General features: G+C 39.1%; 1 protein-coding gene across 2 annotated transcripts in view; it reads left to right on the top strand.

Annotated features, from left to right (window-relative positions):
- RASA2 (RAS p21 protein activator 2) overlaps positions 1 to 15,965 on the top strand; it is a 126,397-nt gene that overhangs the window by 15,347 nt on the left and 95,085 nt on the right. For both annotated transcript variants that reach the window (XM_070375238.1, XM_070375246.1), the window contains exon 2: positions 10,814 to 10,931. In XM_070375238.1, coding sequence (XP_070231339.1) covers positions 10,814 to 10,931 — 118 coding nt within the window. The remainder of the gene's footprint in view (positions 1 to 10,813; positions 10,932 to 15,965) is intronic.

Genomic DNA, 15,965 nt, shown 5'->3' with positions numbered 1-15,965 from the left:
AATAGCTGTCTGTTCCTCTAGGCACTTCTCTGTTCAGAAAGACATGAATAGGAATGGAAAGACTAGGCTTTGGAATTTGATTTTTGTCAATTCACTGTACTGCCAGTGTAACTATGATTTTTTTTTTCAATTTATAAAGGAGAACAGTAATGCTTATGTCAAAGGTGGTTGTACCAACCAAATGGGATATTTTAGAAAATGTTTAGTATTGTTTTGGAGCATGCAACTGCTTGAGAAATACTTGTCTTCTATTCTTACTTATCCCAGTAATGTCTCCCTCTAGGACGCAGAAACACACATGCAAACCTACAGATAAAATGCATGCACATAGTCCCTGCAAAACATCCACATAAACACGTATGTGCATACTTGCATTCATGCCCAGAAGCATATACACTGGAATCTCTCCCAGTACCCTGATATTTGGAATTCTAGATTTAGGTAAAATTATATGGTAGGATCTGGATTTATGCCCTTTGACCTTTGCATAGAATCACTGATCTTGTACACATAGAGTTGGCCATCTTTCTATTTCTGTTAATCTAGGTTATCAGTTTTGATTTCCAGTGATATTTATCTTCTTGGTTTAAATTGTTTACTTTTTGCCAATGACTAAAAGCTATTTTCTGTAAAATACTTACTTGGCTTCCCTTTTTCTTCAGATATTTATGCAGAAGTTACCTTGTGGGTGGAGCCTTCCTTGGCACCCTTCCCTCTGCCATTTCATGTGGTACCTGTTTCTTCTTAATACTAACATACCATTTAATTTATTTATTATCTGTCCATCTTACTAGCTCAGTGTGGACACGGTTTTTGTGTGTTTTTCGCACTCATGTGTCCTTACTATCTTAGTAGGCACTCAATAAATGAATGTGTGCATCTCAGGAGTGTTTTGTTTATTTTCAGTACGATGTCTCTGTTTTCGTACTATGGAGATTTTTAAATTTAGTGCTTTTGGTAACTATACAGGAGACATTTTCTTTTTAAACCTTTGGAGCAACTGACATGGATCAGCTTATATCAAACATATGAAAAGAAGTTTATTTGCAATTTTGTAACTTGTGATGTGATGTTAGAACCTCTTCTTTGCCCATGCTAAAGTTATAAACATACACATTAGTAGATATTTCATTATCTATTATAAGCTAAGCATGGTGCTAAGAATTGGTTCGGTGAGTTTATATTCAGCAAAGAGACATACAGCAGTCTCATTTGCTGGTTCCTTCTTAACTCTACTAACGCAAAATGATGGAGAACTCTGAGGCTCAGTCGTCAAATCTCTTCTCTTTTTTCCATATTTACTGTTCTTGTAATTGGATAGTCTTATGGTTTGAGAAATACTATGTAGTTGCTAATGATTCTCAGGTTCTGTCTCTAGCCAGCACTTCCTTGCCTGCTGCACATCTGCACTTGGATATTTAAAGGCGTCTCAGACTTAGCATACTCTCTTTGCCAACAAGAAGCTCTTTGCTCTGGAAGTGGCATCTCTGTTCATCCAGCTGCTCTGGCTGAAACTCTTTAAGAAGTGATCCTTGACTCCCTTCCTCTTACACCCACATCCAAAATATCCGTAATCCTGTTGGCTTTATCTTCAAATTATATGACCAGTTGGCCACTTCTTTGCATGCCAAGACTGCCTGTCTGGTCTAAGTTAACTGTAATCAAAATTATTACAGTAGCCTCCTGTCCAGCTTCCGGCTTCCACCTTTTACCTTCTGCCATGATTCTTTAGAACAAAGTTAGATCATGCCATTCTTCTGCCCATAATCCTTCAATAGCTTCCCATCTCATTCAGGAAAGCCTAAGACTTTCCATTGGCCACAAGACCCTATTTAACCTGCTTCCTTCCCCACTCCTATCTCATCTCTTACTGTTTCCTCCTCCTTCCTACCTTGTTTATTGTTTTACAGCCATACTGGCCGCCTTGCTGTTCCTTCAGTATGCCAAATTATCCTCTGTCATGGCCTTTGCATATTTTATTGTTTCTGCTTGTGTCTTTCCCTAGGTATCTGGGTGACTCATTCCCTCACTGACCTCCTTCAAATATCTCCTCGAATATCTCCATATAAAGGCCTTCCTCGTTTAAAATAGCATTGCTGTCCTCCCTCTCTGTCCCCTCTGGGCGTGGAACTCCCTAAGTCTCTTACCCTTATTTTCTTCCATGGCAATAAATATTATATACTTGGTTAAGAGTTTATGATGTTTGTTTCCACTGTCTAGATTGTACAATGGTTCCATGTGGGCAAAGACCTATATTTTTTATTCATTGTTATATTCCCAGTATTTAGAAAGGTGCCTGGCATCCTGTAGGCACTTAATATGTTAAATGAAACAGAACAGGTGCAATACAATATGATCCTTATAGTAGAAGTACAGATACAATGCAGTAGGAAAGAGAGGAAAAGGTGACATGACTACCTAGGAGTTGAGGGAAGATTGTACAAAGATGCCTTAAGCAGAGCTTTGTGGGGGAAAAGATCAGGTGAGAGCATCTCATGCAGTGAAAATAGCGCTGTAAATGTACAGAGGCATGAGAGAATACAGTGTTTTCAAGGAACTGAAAGTGCAGTACTGTGGAGCATAACTTGTGTGGTTATGATTAAATAGTAGATGGTGCCAGATCATGAAGCATTTATATGCCAGACTAAGGAGTTTTAGATTTTATCCTGCAAGGCGGGCAGTGGTAGGTAGTGTGCAACCACTGAAGGCTTGAGCAGGAGTGCTATGTAACGTATTTAAAAAAAGGAACTAGCAACAGTGTGAAGGATGGGGATCCAAGCTAAATATACCATTTTATTACATGCTGTGTATTTGATGTTATAAGGTTTCAATGATGCAGAGAAACAATTACTATCACATGAATGAACAGGCGGCTGTTTCATTTTATGGTTGAACAAAACCAGTGATGTGTCTGTCATATGAAGGTGTTCTTGGCATACTTGCAGCCAATCTGTGAGGGGGAAGAAACAAATGCCCGGTGGATAATTAGTTCATCTCTAAAACCCTTGCTTTAAGAGAGAATGTGTTTTTTTTTTTTTTTTTTTAATTTGGTTAACAATTAACGTTGTAAGGCATGTAGACTAGAAAAGCTCTTAAAGAGCTATTGTTTAGTTGCTAAGCATGTCCTACTTTTTTGCGACCTCATTTACTGAATGTAGCCCACAAAACTCCTTCTGTCCATGGAATTTCCCAGGCAAGAATACTGGAGTGGGGTAACCATTTCCTTCTCTGGGGAATCTGCCCGACCAGGAATCAAACTGTCATCTCCTGCATTAGCAGGCCAGTTCTTTACCACTGAGCCACCAGGAAGCCCTCTTAAAGAGTACCAGTTATGAATTCAACAAGAAATGGTCTTATTACAGAGTAAAAGATGTTGTGCTTGAAGGCCAGGCTCCTTTCTTCATAGAGGAACAGTTGTTTTGTTAGTAATATGCCTCCTGATAATTGATTCTTTGTTGAAGGAAATAGCGACACTTCTAAATGTAATCAGATCTATACTGTTTGCTGTGGGGCCAATAATACATCTGCCTTTATAGGACAAGTTCCTACCTTTGTGTATGCACAAAATTTTTAAAATAAAGACTAAGCTAAAAACATCTCCTACTTTCATTCAAATGCAGGTAAAAATTATTTCCATTATTTCAGCTATCTTGCTCAAGTGTTGTATCTTAGCAATTTATTGAATGTCTTGAACACTTTAATCTTAATAGAGTTAAAATAGGATGTGTAAATTTAAGGATAAGATGGAGGTACACAAAGTAGTGCACATGGTTTACATATTGAGAATTTGGGAGTTCCAAATTCATGGAGACATGATATTGTATTATCAAGCATGTTTTAAAAATCACATTTTTTTTCAAACTTAAAACTTTTTATTTTGTATTAGGATATAGCTGATTAACAATGTTGTGGTAGTTTTAGGTGAACAGCAAAGGGGCTCAGACATACATACATATACATGTATCCATTCTCTCCTGAACCCCGCCTCCCATCCATGCCAGCACATAATAGATTATAGTTCCGTGTGCTATAAAATAGGTCCTTGTTGGTTATCCATTTTGAACATAGCAGTGTGTACATGACCTTCCCAAACCTCCCAGCTCTCCCTTCTCCCCGGGCAACCATAAGTTCATTTTCTAAGTCTGTGAGTCTCTTTCTGTTTTGTAAATAAGTTCATTTGTATCATTTCTTTTTAGATTCCAAATATAAGGGATGTCATACGATATTTCTCCTTTTCTTTCTGACTTACTTCACTCAGTATGACACTGTCTAGGCCCATCCATGTTGCTGCAAATGGCATTATTTCATTCTTTTTAATGGCTGAGTAATATTCCATTGTATATATGTACCACATCTTTTTATCCATTCCTCTGTTGATGGACATTTAGGTTACTTCCATGTCTTGTCTGTTGTAAACAGTGATGCAATGAACATTGGGATGAGTGTAACCTTTCAGATCGTGCTTTTGTCTGGATATATGCCCAGGAGTGGGATTGCATATGGTCATATGGCAGCTCTATTTTTAGTGTTTTAAGGAACCTCCGTACTGTTCTCCATAGTGGCTGTAGTAATTTACATTCCCACCAACAGTGTAGGAGGGTTTCCTTCTCTCCGCACCCTCTCTGGCATTTATTGTTTGTGGATTTTTTGCTGATAGCCATTCTGACTGGTGTGAGGTAATACCTCACACCAATTTGCACAAATCAAATGCAAATATTTGATTTGCATTTCTCTAATAACTAGCAATATTGAGCAGCTTTGCATGTGCCTATTGTCCATTTGTATGTCCTCTTTGGAGAAATGTGTCTTCAGGATACTGTTAAGCATCATAAGCTGTTTGTAAATTTTGGAGACTAATTCCTTATCAGTCACATCTTTTGCATATATTTTCTCCCAGTCTGTGGGATGTCTTTTCGCTTTGTTTATTGTTGCCTTTGCTGTGCAAAAGCTTTTGAGCTTAAGTAGGTCCCATTTGTTTATTTTTGTTTTTATTTCCATTATTCTGGGAGATGGATTGAAAACGATATTGCTGTGATTTATGTCAAAGAGTATTCTGCCTATGTTTTTCTCAAGGAGTTTTATAGTGTCTGTGTAGGTCTTTAATCCATTTTGAGCTTATTTTTATGTATAGAGATAAGGAATTATTTAATTTCACTTTTTTACATTTGGCTGTCCAGTTTTCCCAGCACCATTTGTCGCAGAGACTGTCTTTCCAGCATTGGGTAGTCTTGCCTCCTTTGTCAGAGATTAATTGGCGGTAGGTGCATGGGCTTATTTCTGGGTTTTCTGTCCTGTTCCACTGATATATATTTCTATTTTTGTGCTAGTACATACTGTTTAAAAACCACATTTAAATGCTACAATAAGAAATGCAGAAGTGTTCTCTGAAAGCAGATAGTAACAACCATGCAGAGAGTCAGGCTGTATCCCTCTCCCATTTCCAAGTTGACACTTTCACCTTTTGGGTGTGCTGTGCTGTTCAGCTCACTGTCTAATGGAACACAAAAGTCGTTGCAGTGAGATATTACTTTATAATTTCTGAGTCCATGTTTGATCCAGATAGCCACATCTATTAATAGCTGAAAAATTTACCAAGCTCTGATGACCAGTAATATGAAATGGGATTCTTAGATTTTTTAGAAAAGATAGAAAGGATAAGAAAAGAAGCTAGTCAGGATTAGGTTACAGAATCAACTCTAGCTAGTATAAGCAGAAAGAGATTTAATAAATGATTTTAAGTGACTTATATAGAATTGTTGGAAAGACTGAAGGAACACACTTTAGTCAAACTTTTAAGTGCTCAGTTGCTTTAGTTGTGTCTGACTCTTTGCGACCCTAAGGACTGTAGCCCACCAGACTCCTCTGTCCATGGGACTCTCCAGGCAAGAATAGTGGAGTGGGTTGCCATTTCCTTCTCCAAGGGATCTTCCTAACCCAGGAATTGAACCCATATCTCTTACATCTCCTGATTGGCAAGTAGGTTCTTTACCATGAGCACCATCTGGGAAGCCCTTAAACTTTCAAAAATAATGTTCAAAAGCCACATTGCATCGGGGCCATGACGGGAGTTACCACCTCTTTTAGGATCAGAAAGGTGCCTGAAAAATTAGGAAATTGTAACTTTTAGCTGCTAGTCTTTAGAACCTTGTCACCTGGGCCATGATCAGAAGTCTGCCACTGTTAGGAAACAGCCGGCGACAAGTAAATGGTTGTCACTGCTGCTGGCTCGTGCTGCTGCCGTCATGCACACGACCTGTGTGACAGAATGGATGCTGTGTATCCTTCCTGATACCTGTGAAACCTGTGACTGGATACCAGGACTGCAGCAAGTGCTGCTATAGAAAACCTAGACATCTCCATGACAGTGCTTACTAGTAGAAGCAACCTAAATGCCACCTCCATTCTCTTTTGTCCTCCAAATTTCCAGAGAGCATCTAATTGATGGAATTTAAATCACAGCTACAACCCTAACTGCACGAGAGGCTGGGAAATGTAGTTTTTAGCTTTCTAGTCTCTGCAGTACAGGAAGTCATACTGACCCACCATATCTACCACAGATACAGACCCTGATTTTCCTGAAGGCCAACCATCGCCAAATAGGCTGCAGATAAATTGAGAAAGATTGCAAGTAATACCATGAAATAATGTTGAGAAGCTTGTAAGTTTGTATTTTAGTATATTTTTATTGTTTTATAATGAAACATTAAAAAAATAGCTGAAATTGGTTCTCTACCTGTATGATGAATTTAATGGTCTGTGTATGCCCAAAGTTTCCTGACATTATTACCACAGAGGTGGCTCAGTGGTAAAGAATCTGCTTGCCAATGTGGAAGTCGTGGGTTCAATCCCTGGGTCAGGAAGATCCCCTGGGGAAGGAAATGGCACCCCACTCTAGTATTCTTGCCTGGGAACTCCCGTGGACAGAGGAGCCTGGCAGGCTACCGTCCATGGAGTCACAAAGAGTTGGACCCAGCTGAACAACTGAACACACACATCCACACGCACAGTATTATTAGCAGAGCTTCCCAGGTGGCTCAGTGGCAAAGAGTCAGACGTGATTTAGTGACTAAACAACAACAAATATTATTAGTGTTCTTGGGAGTTACAGTAAAGAAATAGGTTCAGAAGCCAAATTGCAGATTCAGGCTGTGAGTAGGAGGGGAAGAATTGGAGCAGAGATTATAGAATAAGTTTTCCAGACGCTTGCCTTTTAAGGAGCAGTAGTTTTTTGTTTGTTTATTTTTTGACCAGTGTACTTACTTATTTATATACAGTAATTTACTAGAACTGGTGAGGCCCTATGAAAATACCATATGCAGGACAGGTATCTTCTCAAGTTCCTCATTTCTTTTTGTGTAGCTTAATATAAAGAGTGTGCTCTTAAAATAATCTTTTTGTTTAGAGATGTATGGAGTGCAACATTATTTTTGTGAATTCTCTAACCTTTAGTTACTTCACTTTTGATCTTTTTAAATAATGTGGCAATTAATTATTTTGATTAATGCCAGTTAGTTACTGCTGCAGTTTGAAGGTACAGTTTAAAGACTCGAAAGTTGACTTAACCTATTAGCATGGTCGATTGGTGATCTAGCATTGATTAGATGATTTTACTTTATTTTGAACAGCAGTGACAGATATTCAAAGATTATGAACAACTTTTTTAGGAAGTGATGTTGAGTGCATTTTAAATTTAAATATTCTGTAGAATTTGAATTTTTCCTTATTCTAAGTAAATATCTAATAATGTCACTTTCATTGGATTCTGCAGAGAAAATAATCCCGTTTCCCTCTTAAAAAGGTGGGTGGCGGAATATGTGTACATTTATACAGTGTAGTTTCTCAAGTTGCGCTTGTGTGAATGAAATAGCAACATGTTCAAGGGCAATGATTTAGTATTCCAGATTCCCTCATTAGATATGGAGCATGTTTATTATGATTTTAATTCCAAATTTGTTTATATTGCAAGCCCTTTATGGTGACCTAGGTGGATTTTTCGCTAAAAAAAAAAACAAACCCTCAAACCCTCTGGATTGTACAGAGGGGAGGCAAAAAAGGAAAGACTTAAAGGAGAAAGTCGAAAATAATGAAAATTGTTGGGCAGTGTGCTAGAGTGAGAGAGAGGAAACGGGGATGAGAGAACACAGCAGAGGGATAAGCTGTGGATAATAAGGGCGGACATGTAATCTTCTGAGGAAGAGGAGACTAGATGGATACAAATTCAGATGTACAGTATTTTTGCCTTTTAGAAAACTAGTGCATTTGTAAAGGCCAACCCATATTGGGCAATTTAGGGGTCATTTAAAAGATTAGATTCCTTTATTTTGACTTGAAATGAATATGTTTATTCTGTGACATGGTAACTTGATTTTTTTTTCTAATCTCTCAGCGATGAACTAAGTAACAGTATCTTACTGGTGCTCTTCCATTGATTTTTCTAATTTTACTTTTAATTTTTGAGAAGTATGTTTTATTCAGTGGACTTACTCAGGACTTAAGCCGGAGAGACAGTCTCCCAGATGGCTCTGAGGGACTTCCTGATTTTTCTAATTTCAATTAAAAAAAATCATTTGTGTATTGAGTTTTTCGCGGGTACTTAAGTTTCTGATAGACTTCTTTAAAGTAAATTGGTTCAAATGGCCTTTTGTTTTAAAGTTGGTAAGCAGAAAGAGACCTGGGTTTATCCAGCCCAGACTTTTTTGTCAGGAAAACTTGTTCTTCCCAGGTTTGTCTGAAGCCATTTGGCCACTTAGTACCAAAGGTAATACGGAAATACTTAGTTTCATGATTCTCAGGGAAACGCTCTTTCCCTAATGCCTACCACCTTTTTTCCTAATTTAGTGGGTGTCTGATTTCAGCACCCGCTTCTCACAAGAACTTCAAAACTAGACTTACTTGATTCTTTAATATTCATTCAGCACATATTTCTCAATAGTTGACAGTCACTATTTGAGATCCTGAAGATCAGTTAAGTTCTCAGGCCTTGAATGAGGTAGCTAAGAACTCCCTAAGAATGAGGGAATCAGATATAAAAATGAAGAGTTTCAGATAGTTGTAAATGCTATCAAGAAAAGAGAGAAATAGAATATAGTAGCAGGATTATTTTTGTAGATAGAATAGTACGGACGGGTTTCTCTGAGGAAGTGGCGTTTGCACTGAGACCTAAATGAGAGGAAGAGACAGCCATATGAAGATGGGTTAGAGGACTCCAGACAGAGGTCCTAAGCTTGAACAAGTTTGACATGGTTGATGAATGGAAAGAGGGTGAACACTGGGGAGAGTGGGAGGAAAGAGGTCAAAGAGAGGACAGTTGAGTGGGGCTGGGTAGACCAGGGGAATTTAGAAATGGATTGACTTCTGTTCTCTGTTTAGTTGCTCAGAAAAAATCTGTGTCTGATTCTTTGTGACCCTGTCCACAAGATTTTTCAGGCAAGAATACTGGTGTAGGTTTCAGTTTCCTCCTCCAGGGCATCGGCCCAACCCAGGGAGCAAACCTGAGTCTCCTGAATTCCTGGTGGATTCTTTATCCTCTGAGCCATTGGGGAAGCCCCGGTGAAGTCAAATGGTATTGGAGTAGGGGAGTGATTGATCTGAATATTGTGTTTAAAAGATCACACTCCTTGATGAGTGAATTGTAGGATTATACTGATTAAGGCAAGGAGAAGTGATTTCATTTGGGATTTATTATGGAGTTCAGTGGATTTACTGATGGACTGGATGTGGGAGTGGGAAGTATGGGGAACAGGTGAGAGAAAAAGAGGAAGATGGTGGTAGACTGGGGAAAACAGTGGGTTTTAGGGGAGGAAATCAGATGGTTTGGGACTTAAAAAATTTGAGAACTCTACTGGATATTCGAAGAGGCAGTTGAATATTCACATCTAGTGTTGAGGAGGAGAAATCAGGTCTGGAAATGACCTCAGGCCTCTGAGAGGCATGGGCGTTAACACCATATACTGAAGGAATTTGCTTAGGGAAAGAAGAGAAGGTAGCCCAGAACTGAGCCCTGAGGCACTGCAACATTTATAGGTGAGGAGGGAAAGATGTCAGCAGAGGGCCAGTGATGTAGGAAGAAAACCAGAAATACTGTGTTATGGAAGCCAAGAAAAAATGAGTTTTAAGGAGAGATGTTAGCCTTCACTTACATTAAACAGTGCTGTCAGATCAGGTATGATGAGGACAGAGCAATGTCCTTGGGTTTGGCAATATGAAAGGCATTGGTGACCCTGCCTAGAGTAGCTTCATTGTCGTCATGGAGTTAAAAGCTGATTGGATGGAAGAATGAATGGAAGGTGTGGAATTAGAAACAGTGACTGTAGATGTTTGCTTTTGAGAAGTTTTGCTGTGAAAGGGAGTCTAGAAATGGAATGATGTCATGAGGGGGAGGTGGAATCAAAGGAGATTTTTTTCTTTTTTGTGCTGTTTTTACAATTGGGAAATACCAGAGTTTGTTTATGACCTGATGGTAATGATCCAGTAGAGAGGACAGTTAGTGATACAGGAAAGAGGGATTAGTTGTGGAGGCAAGTCCTTGGGGTGGTGCCGGTGGGATGGGGTAAGAGCACAAGCTGGGGGTATTGCTCTTTCCTGGGACCAGGGATCCAGTGGTATAACATATCTCACGTGCCCCGTTACACACAGCTCCTCACCTCCGTCTCACCAGACTATTTTTGACCAAGTTTATTATCTTTCTGTAATCACTAATACTATTTTCTGTGCTATATCTTATATGTTCTTTTTCATTTAATGCATCCCATATAAGGTTTAGCATGAAGCAGCCAGTGATATTTAACACCAGTTTTAATTTTTGTGCCAACAGGTGAAGCGAAAAATTTATTGCCATATCTTGGACCCAACAAGATGAGAGATTGTTTCTGCACCATAAATTTGGACCAGGAAGAAGTTTATCGTACCCAAGTTGTTGAAAAATCTTTAAGGTTTGTAAAAAATTAGTAAATTATCACTAATACGATATGTATTGAATGATAGCTTTTATATGTTTTCCTGACTGTTATCAAGAAGTCTTTCTTCATCTGAAACTTTTATTTTCCTTTTCGTTTCTGAATTTATTTTTAGAATTACAGAATCTCAGAGTTTGAAGGAGCCTTAATGTTCATTGAGCTGGACTAAATCCATTATGCTTAGTTCCTCCTGACAATTATTTTTGACAAGTCGTCATCTGGCATTTGCTTAATATTCCAGTGACCAAGGATTTCACTGCCTCCTAAGCAGCCTGTTAGGTCTTAGAACTATTCTGACTCTTAGATTTAGTTGATTAATGTCTATCAAAAGGAAAACCTACTGTATGCCAAGCACTTGCCAGGCGCTATATATTCATACATCCACGAGAACAAGATGGACACAGAACTTGCTTTCATGTGGCTTCTCATTGCCTCAGAAATGTGTCTTCCTTTTAATTGTTCCTAATTCTGTCCCTTGAATATATGGGGAACAAGTTTAATCCATCTTTCACATAATAGTCTTTGAAGTTTTTGAAAACAACCACCAATACCTCAGTTTTTTTCTCTAGGCTAAATTTTGCCCACTTATTTGAACTTTTCTCAAAGTACATCATAATTTTATTTCTCTTGAGAATAAATTACCCCTTAACATTTATACAAGTCACTTAACTAAAGTAGTGCAGTGTAAGGGAATGAGCTCTTAGGTAGATTTCTCATTTTTTGAAAGTGTAGTAGCACTGCAAGAGTATCAGTAAATTTTAATTCATAAAATTGAAATGTGCCACTCTTCCCTTTAATAGCATCTGAGGATATAATTCTAGTGCAGAGCTGTGCTGGAGGGATACAGTCTTGTCCAGAGATAAAAGTTAAAATAAGGGAATCAGAAGTTGTTGGAATGAACATATGATGGATGAAATATTTAGTAGCCCAAGAAGATTTGAATATACTTCACATCTTTAATCATAAATCACCTGCCCTGTTTTATTAGAATTCTGTAATTCTTTATTAGAATTTACATAAATGATGAAACTGAGTCACCAAAAGACTGAACAATTTGCACACTTAATAAAGGAAGTTAGAAGCAAAACTGAGATTGGAACCTGAAACTGTTTGTTTCTAAATGTATGTTGATTACATATCACATAAAAATCAGTGATATATAAAACTAGTAATTTTCAATAAGTTGAATACTTGTTTTAGTTTCTACTACATAGCCTCGTAAATGAGAAACTAAAATTAGCTTACTTTTTGTTTTAAGCCCTTGCCTTGCCAGCTGTTTGTGTTGGGGAAAATGATAAAATCAATTATTCTTGCTGCTGCTTAGTTGCTCAGTCATGCCCAACTCTTTGCCACCCCATGGAATGTAGCCCACCAGGCTCCTCTGTCCATGGGGATTCTCCAAGGCAAGAGTACTGGAGTAGGTTGCCATGCCCTCCCCCAGGGTATCTTCCCAACCCAGGGATCGAACCCAGGTCTCCCACATTGCAGGTGGATTCTTCACTGACTGAGCCAGCAGGGAAGCTCAAGAATACTAGAGTGGGTAGCCTATCCCTTCGCCAGGGGATCTTCCTGACCCAGAAATCAAACCGGGGTCTCCAGCATTGCAGGCGGATTCTTTACCAGCTGAGCTACCTGTCCACCTTAAGTTATTTTTCTAGATTCATAGCCACTTGGAAGCTATTTTAAGGCTGTCAGTGGTTACCTTGCTGCTGCTGCTGCTAAGTCGCCTCAGTCGTGTACGACTTTGTGCCACCCCATAGACGGCAGCTGACCAGGCTCCCCCGTCCCTGGGATTCTCCAGGCAAGAACACTGGAGTGGGTTGCCATTTCCTTCTCCAGTGTGTGAAAGTGAAGTCACTCGGTCCTGTCTGATTCTTAGCGACCCCATGGACTGTAGCCCACCAGGCTCCTCCATCCATGGGATTTTCCAGGCAAGAGTACTGGAGTGGGGTGCCATTGCCTTCTCCAGTGGTTACCTTTGCTATGCTATGCTATGCTATGCTAAGTCACTTCAGTTGTGTCCGACTCTGTGCGACCCCATAGACAGCAGCCCACCAGGCTCCCCCGTCCCTGGGATTCTCCAGGCAAGCACACTGGAGTGGGTTGCCATTTCCTTCTCCAATGCATGAAAGTGAAAAGAGAAAATGAAGTCGCTCAGTCATGTCCGACTCTTCACGACCCCATGGACTGCAGCCCACCAGCCTCCTCCGTCCATGGGATTTTCCAGGCAAGAGTACTGGAGTGGGGTGCCATTGCCATCTCCGATGGTTACCTTAGGTCATTTCAATACAATTAGGCTAGATGTTTTTTGGATTCTAGGTGCCTCCTAGCATTCTTTCGGAACAGGGTGAAAGAATCTGTAGTATGAACCCTTGCTCACCGTGGTTTCATTTCAGTGTTTCTACTCTTCTGAATGTTGTGATAAGCTGTTAAGTCAAAAGACAGTAGATATCATTTAGATCTGTTACGGGTTCTGAATATTACAGTTTTTACAGAATTTTCATAGCAGGTAAGTAGGAGTCACATGTGGAATCCATAGCTCCTAAATCTCTGTCTCAATCCTTCTGAGAAGTAGGAGACCTATAAACAAACTAAGTAGCAATACTTCTTGTACCTTGTGCTTCTCTTCCCCCACCAGGAATTTCCTTGGGAGTGATATGCATAATCATGGGTCAGTGGTAACGGTAGAGTATAAGTCTTGTCATGGCTCCTCACCAACCTTGTTGAAAACTTTTCTCAAATGGATTGATTAGTTACCTTACTTATTTATAAAATAAAGATGTGGGCACCCAGATGTGGGGATTAGGTTGTTGAGATTGTGATGATACAGTGATACAGGTGACTTAGTGAATAATTTTCATCTTGTTCTTATTTGGCTTTAGAATGTGTTTTAAAAATAGTATTTGAGAGTGGATACATGATCAAATCAGATCAGATCAGTCGCTCAGTCGTGTCTGACTCTTTGCGACCCCATGAATCGCAGCACGCCAGGCCTCCCTGTTCATCACCAACTCCCGGAGTTCACTGAGACTCACGTCCATCAAGTCAGTGATGCCATCCAGCCATCTCATCCTCTGTCGTCCCCTTCTCCTCCTGCCCCCAGTCCCTCCCAGCAGCAGAGTCTTTTCCAATGAGTCAGCTCTTCGCATGAGGTGGCCAAAGTACTAGAGTTTCAGCTTTAGCATCATTCCTTCCAAAGAAGGAAATTCTCAGTTTTATCATTTTTTATAAAGTGACACAAAAGAGAAAACAATACCTACGCATCTTTGCCTAACAGTTGTTTTATATTAATTTCTATGTTGAGACTAATTCAGAAGACTATTTTGACAGACCAATTTTTAAAAGTTTATTTTGGTTACAATTTGAAGTGCAGTTGTAATGAATTTGAAGTGAAAAATATATTGACAGAAATTGACCAGGTTTTATAATAACTGAGAAGCTGAGTCAACTGTTTCCTGGATAGGGTCAGAAATGACTTCTTTAAGAGTCATTTGGGCTTCCCTGATAGCTCAGCTGGTAAAGAATCCGCCTGCAATGCCAGAGAATCCAGTTTGATTCATGGGTTGGGAAGATCCCCTGGGGGAGGGCATAGCAACCCACTCCAGTATTCTTATCTGGAGAATCCCTACGGACAGAGGAGCCTGGAGGGCTACAGTCCACGGGGTGGCAAAGAGTCGGACACGATTGAGCGACTAAGCACAGCACAGCACAAGAGACATTTAGTTTGCATTTCATCTTCTTTTTAAGTTGTGACATCCTGAAGAGATTGTAAGTTATGGTGACATTTTAAAAATATCTTTTTAATTCTTTAAACATTACCAGGAAAGAGGTACTCTTGATAAAGGATGTTGACTAGTGTTTCAGAGATTCATGTCTTAGTAGGAGAATTTAAATATCAAAATAGCATTCTTACAGTGAACTTAGAAAAGCTGTTTCGTAGGAGAAAATCTTAGCAATTTGGGGGAAGGCAAAGATTTCTTTACTTAGGTGCCAAAAGCATCAGTCATAAAAGAGGAGAAATAATAAATTGGATTTTGTCAAAATCAGAGCCTTCTGCCCTTTAACAGATACTGTCAAGAAAATGAAATGGCAGGCCACACCTGCTAGAAATGTTCTGACAAAAGACTTGTGTCCAGAATTTATTAAAACAAAAATCAAAAAAACCCGATGAGAAAACAGACAAACCTTTTAAAACCTGTGGTGGAGACTCCAACAGTTCCTAAAATAAGATATACAAATGGGCAGCAAGCACATGAAAAGATATTCAACATCCTTATTCATAAGGGAAATATAGTTTGTATATTTTTGTCTCCATACAGTCTTGAACATAATGTGTCATGATAGAAATCAGATCACTGGTTCCCGTGACAGTATGGAGGGAATGAGTACACATGGGAACTTTCTAGGGAGATGGAAGTGTTCTTTATCTTGATTAGGGTAGAGATTACACAGGTGTAAGCATTTATCATGTCATTCACTGGAATAGCTAGTTTTTTTCAAAATGACTTTTAACTGATGTATAGTTGAGTTATAATGTTGTAGAGTAGCTAATTTAAAAAAACTTCCCGTAGCAAAAGTTGACAATGATGTGGAACAGCTGGAGCTGTCACACATTGCTGGTAGGAGTGTAAAATAGTATAGCCACATCGGAAACAGTCTGACAGTTTCTCATAAATTAAAAACTCACCTACCTTTTAACTCAGCAATTCTATTTTTAGTTACCTCACCAAAAGAACTGAAAGCATTCAAGAGTTTTATAAAAATGTTCATAGCCGCTGTATTTTTGATAGCCTGAACTGGAAACAACTCAGATAACATCACTAGGAGAATAGACTGTGGAATATTCAACAGTCAGTATTCAACAATTCAATATTTTATTGTCCCAACAATTAGAAGAAATGAACTAAAGATATACGCAGCAAAATGGAAAAAAATCTCATAGGTATTAAACTGAGTGAAAGAAGCTGGATGCAAGTGTACATATTATTTGATTCCATTTATAGGAAATCT

This window comes from Bos mutus, chromosome 1, assembly GCF_027580195.1.
Source record: "Bos mutus isolate GX-2022 chromosome 1, NWIPB_WYAK_1.1, whole genome shotgun sequence".
Taxonomy (NCBI): domain Eukaryota; kingdom Metazoa; phylum Chordata; class Mammalia; order Artiodactyla; family Bovidae; genus Bos; species Bos mutus.
The sequence above is the reverse complement of the archived record's forward strand: the minus strand, read 5'-3'. Positions and strand labels throughout refer to the sequence as shown.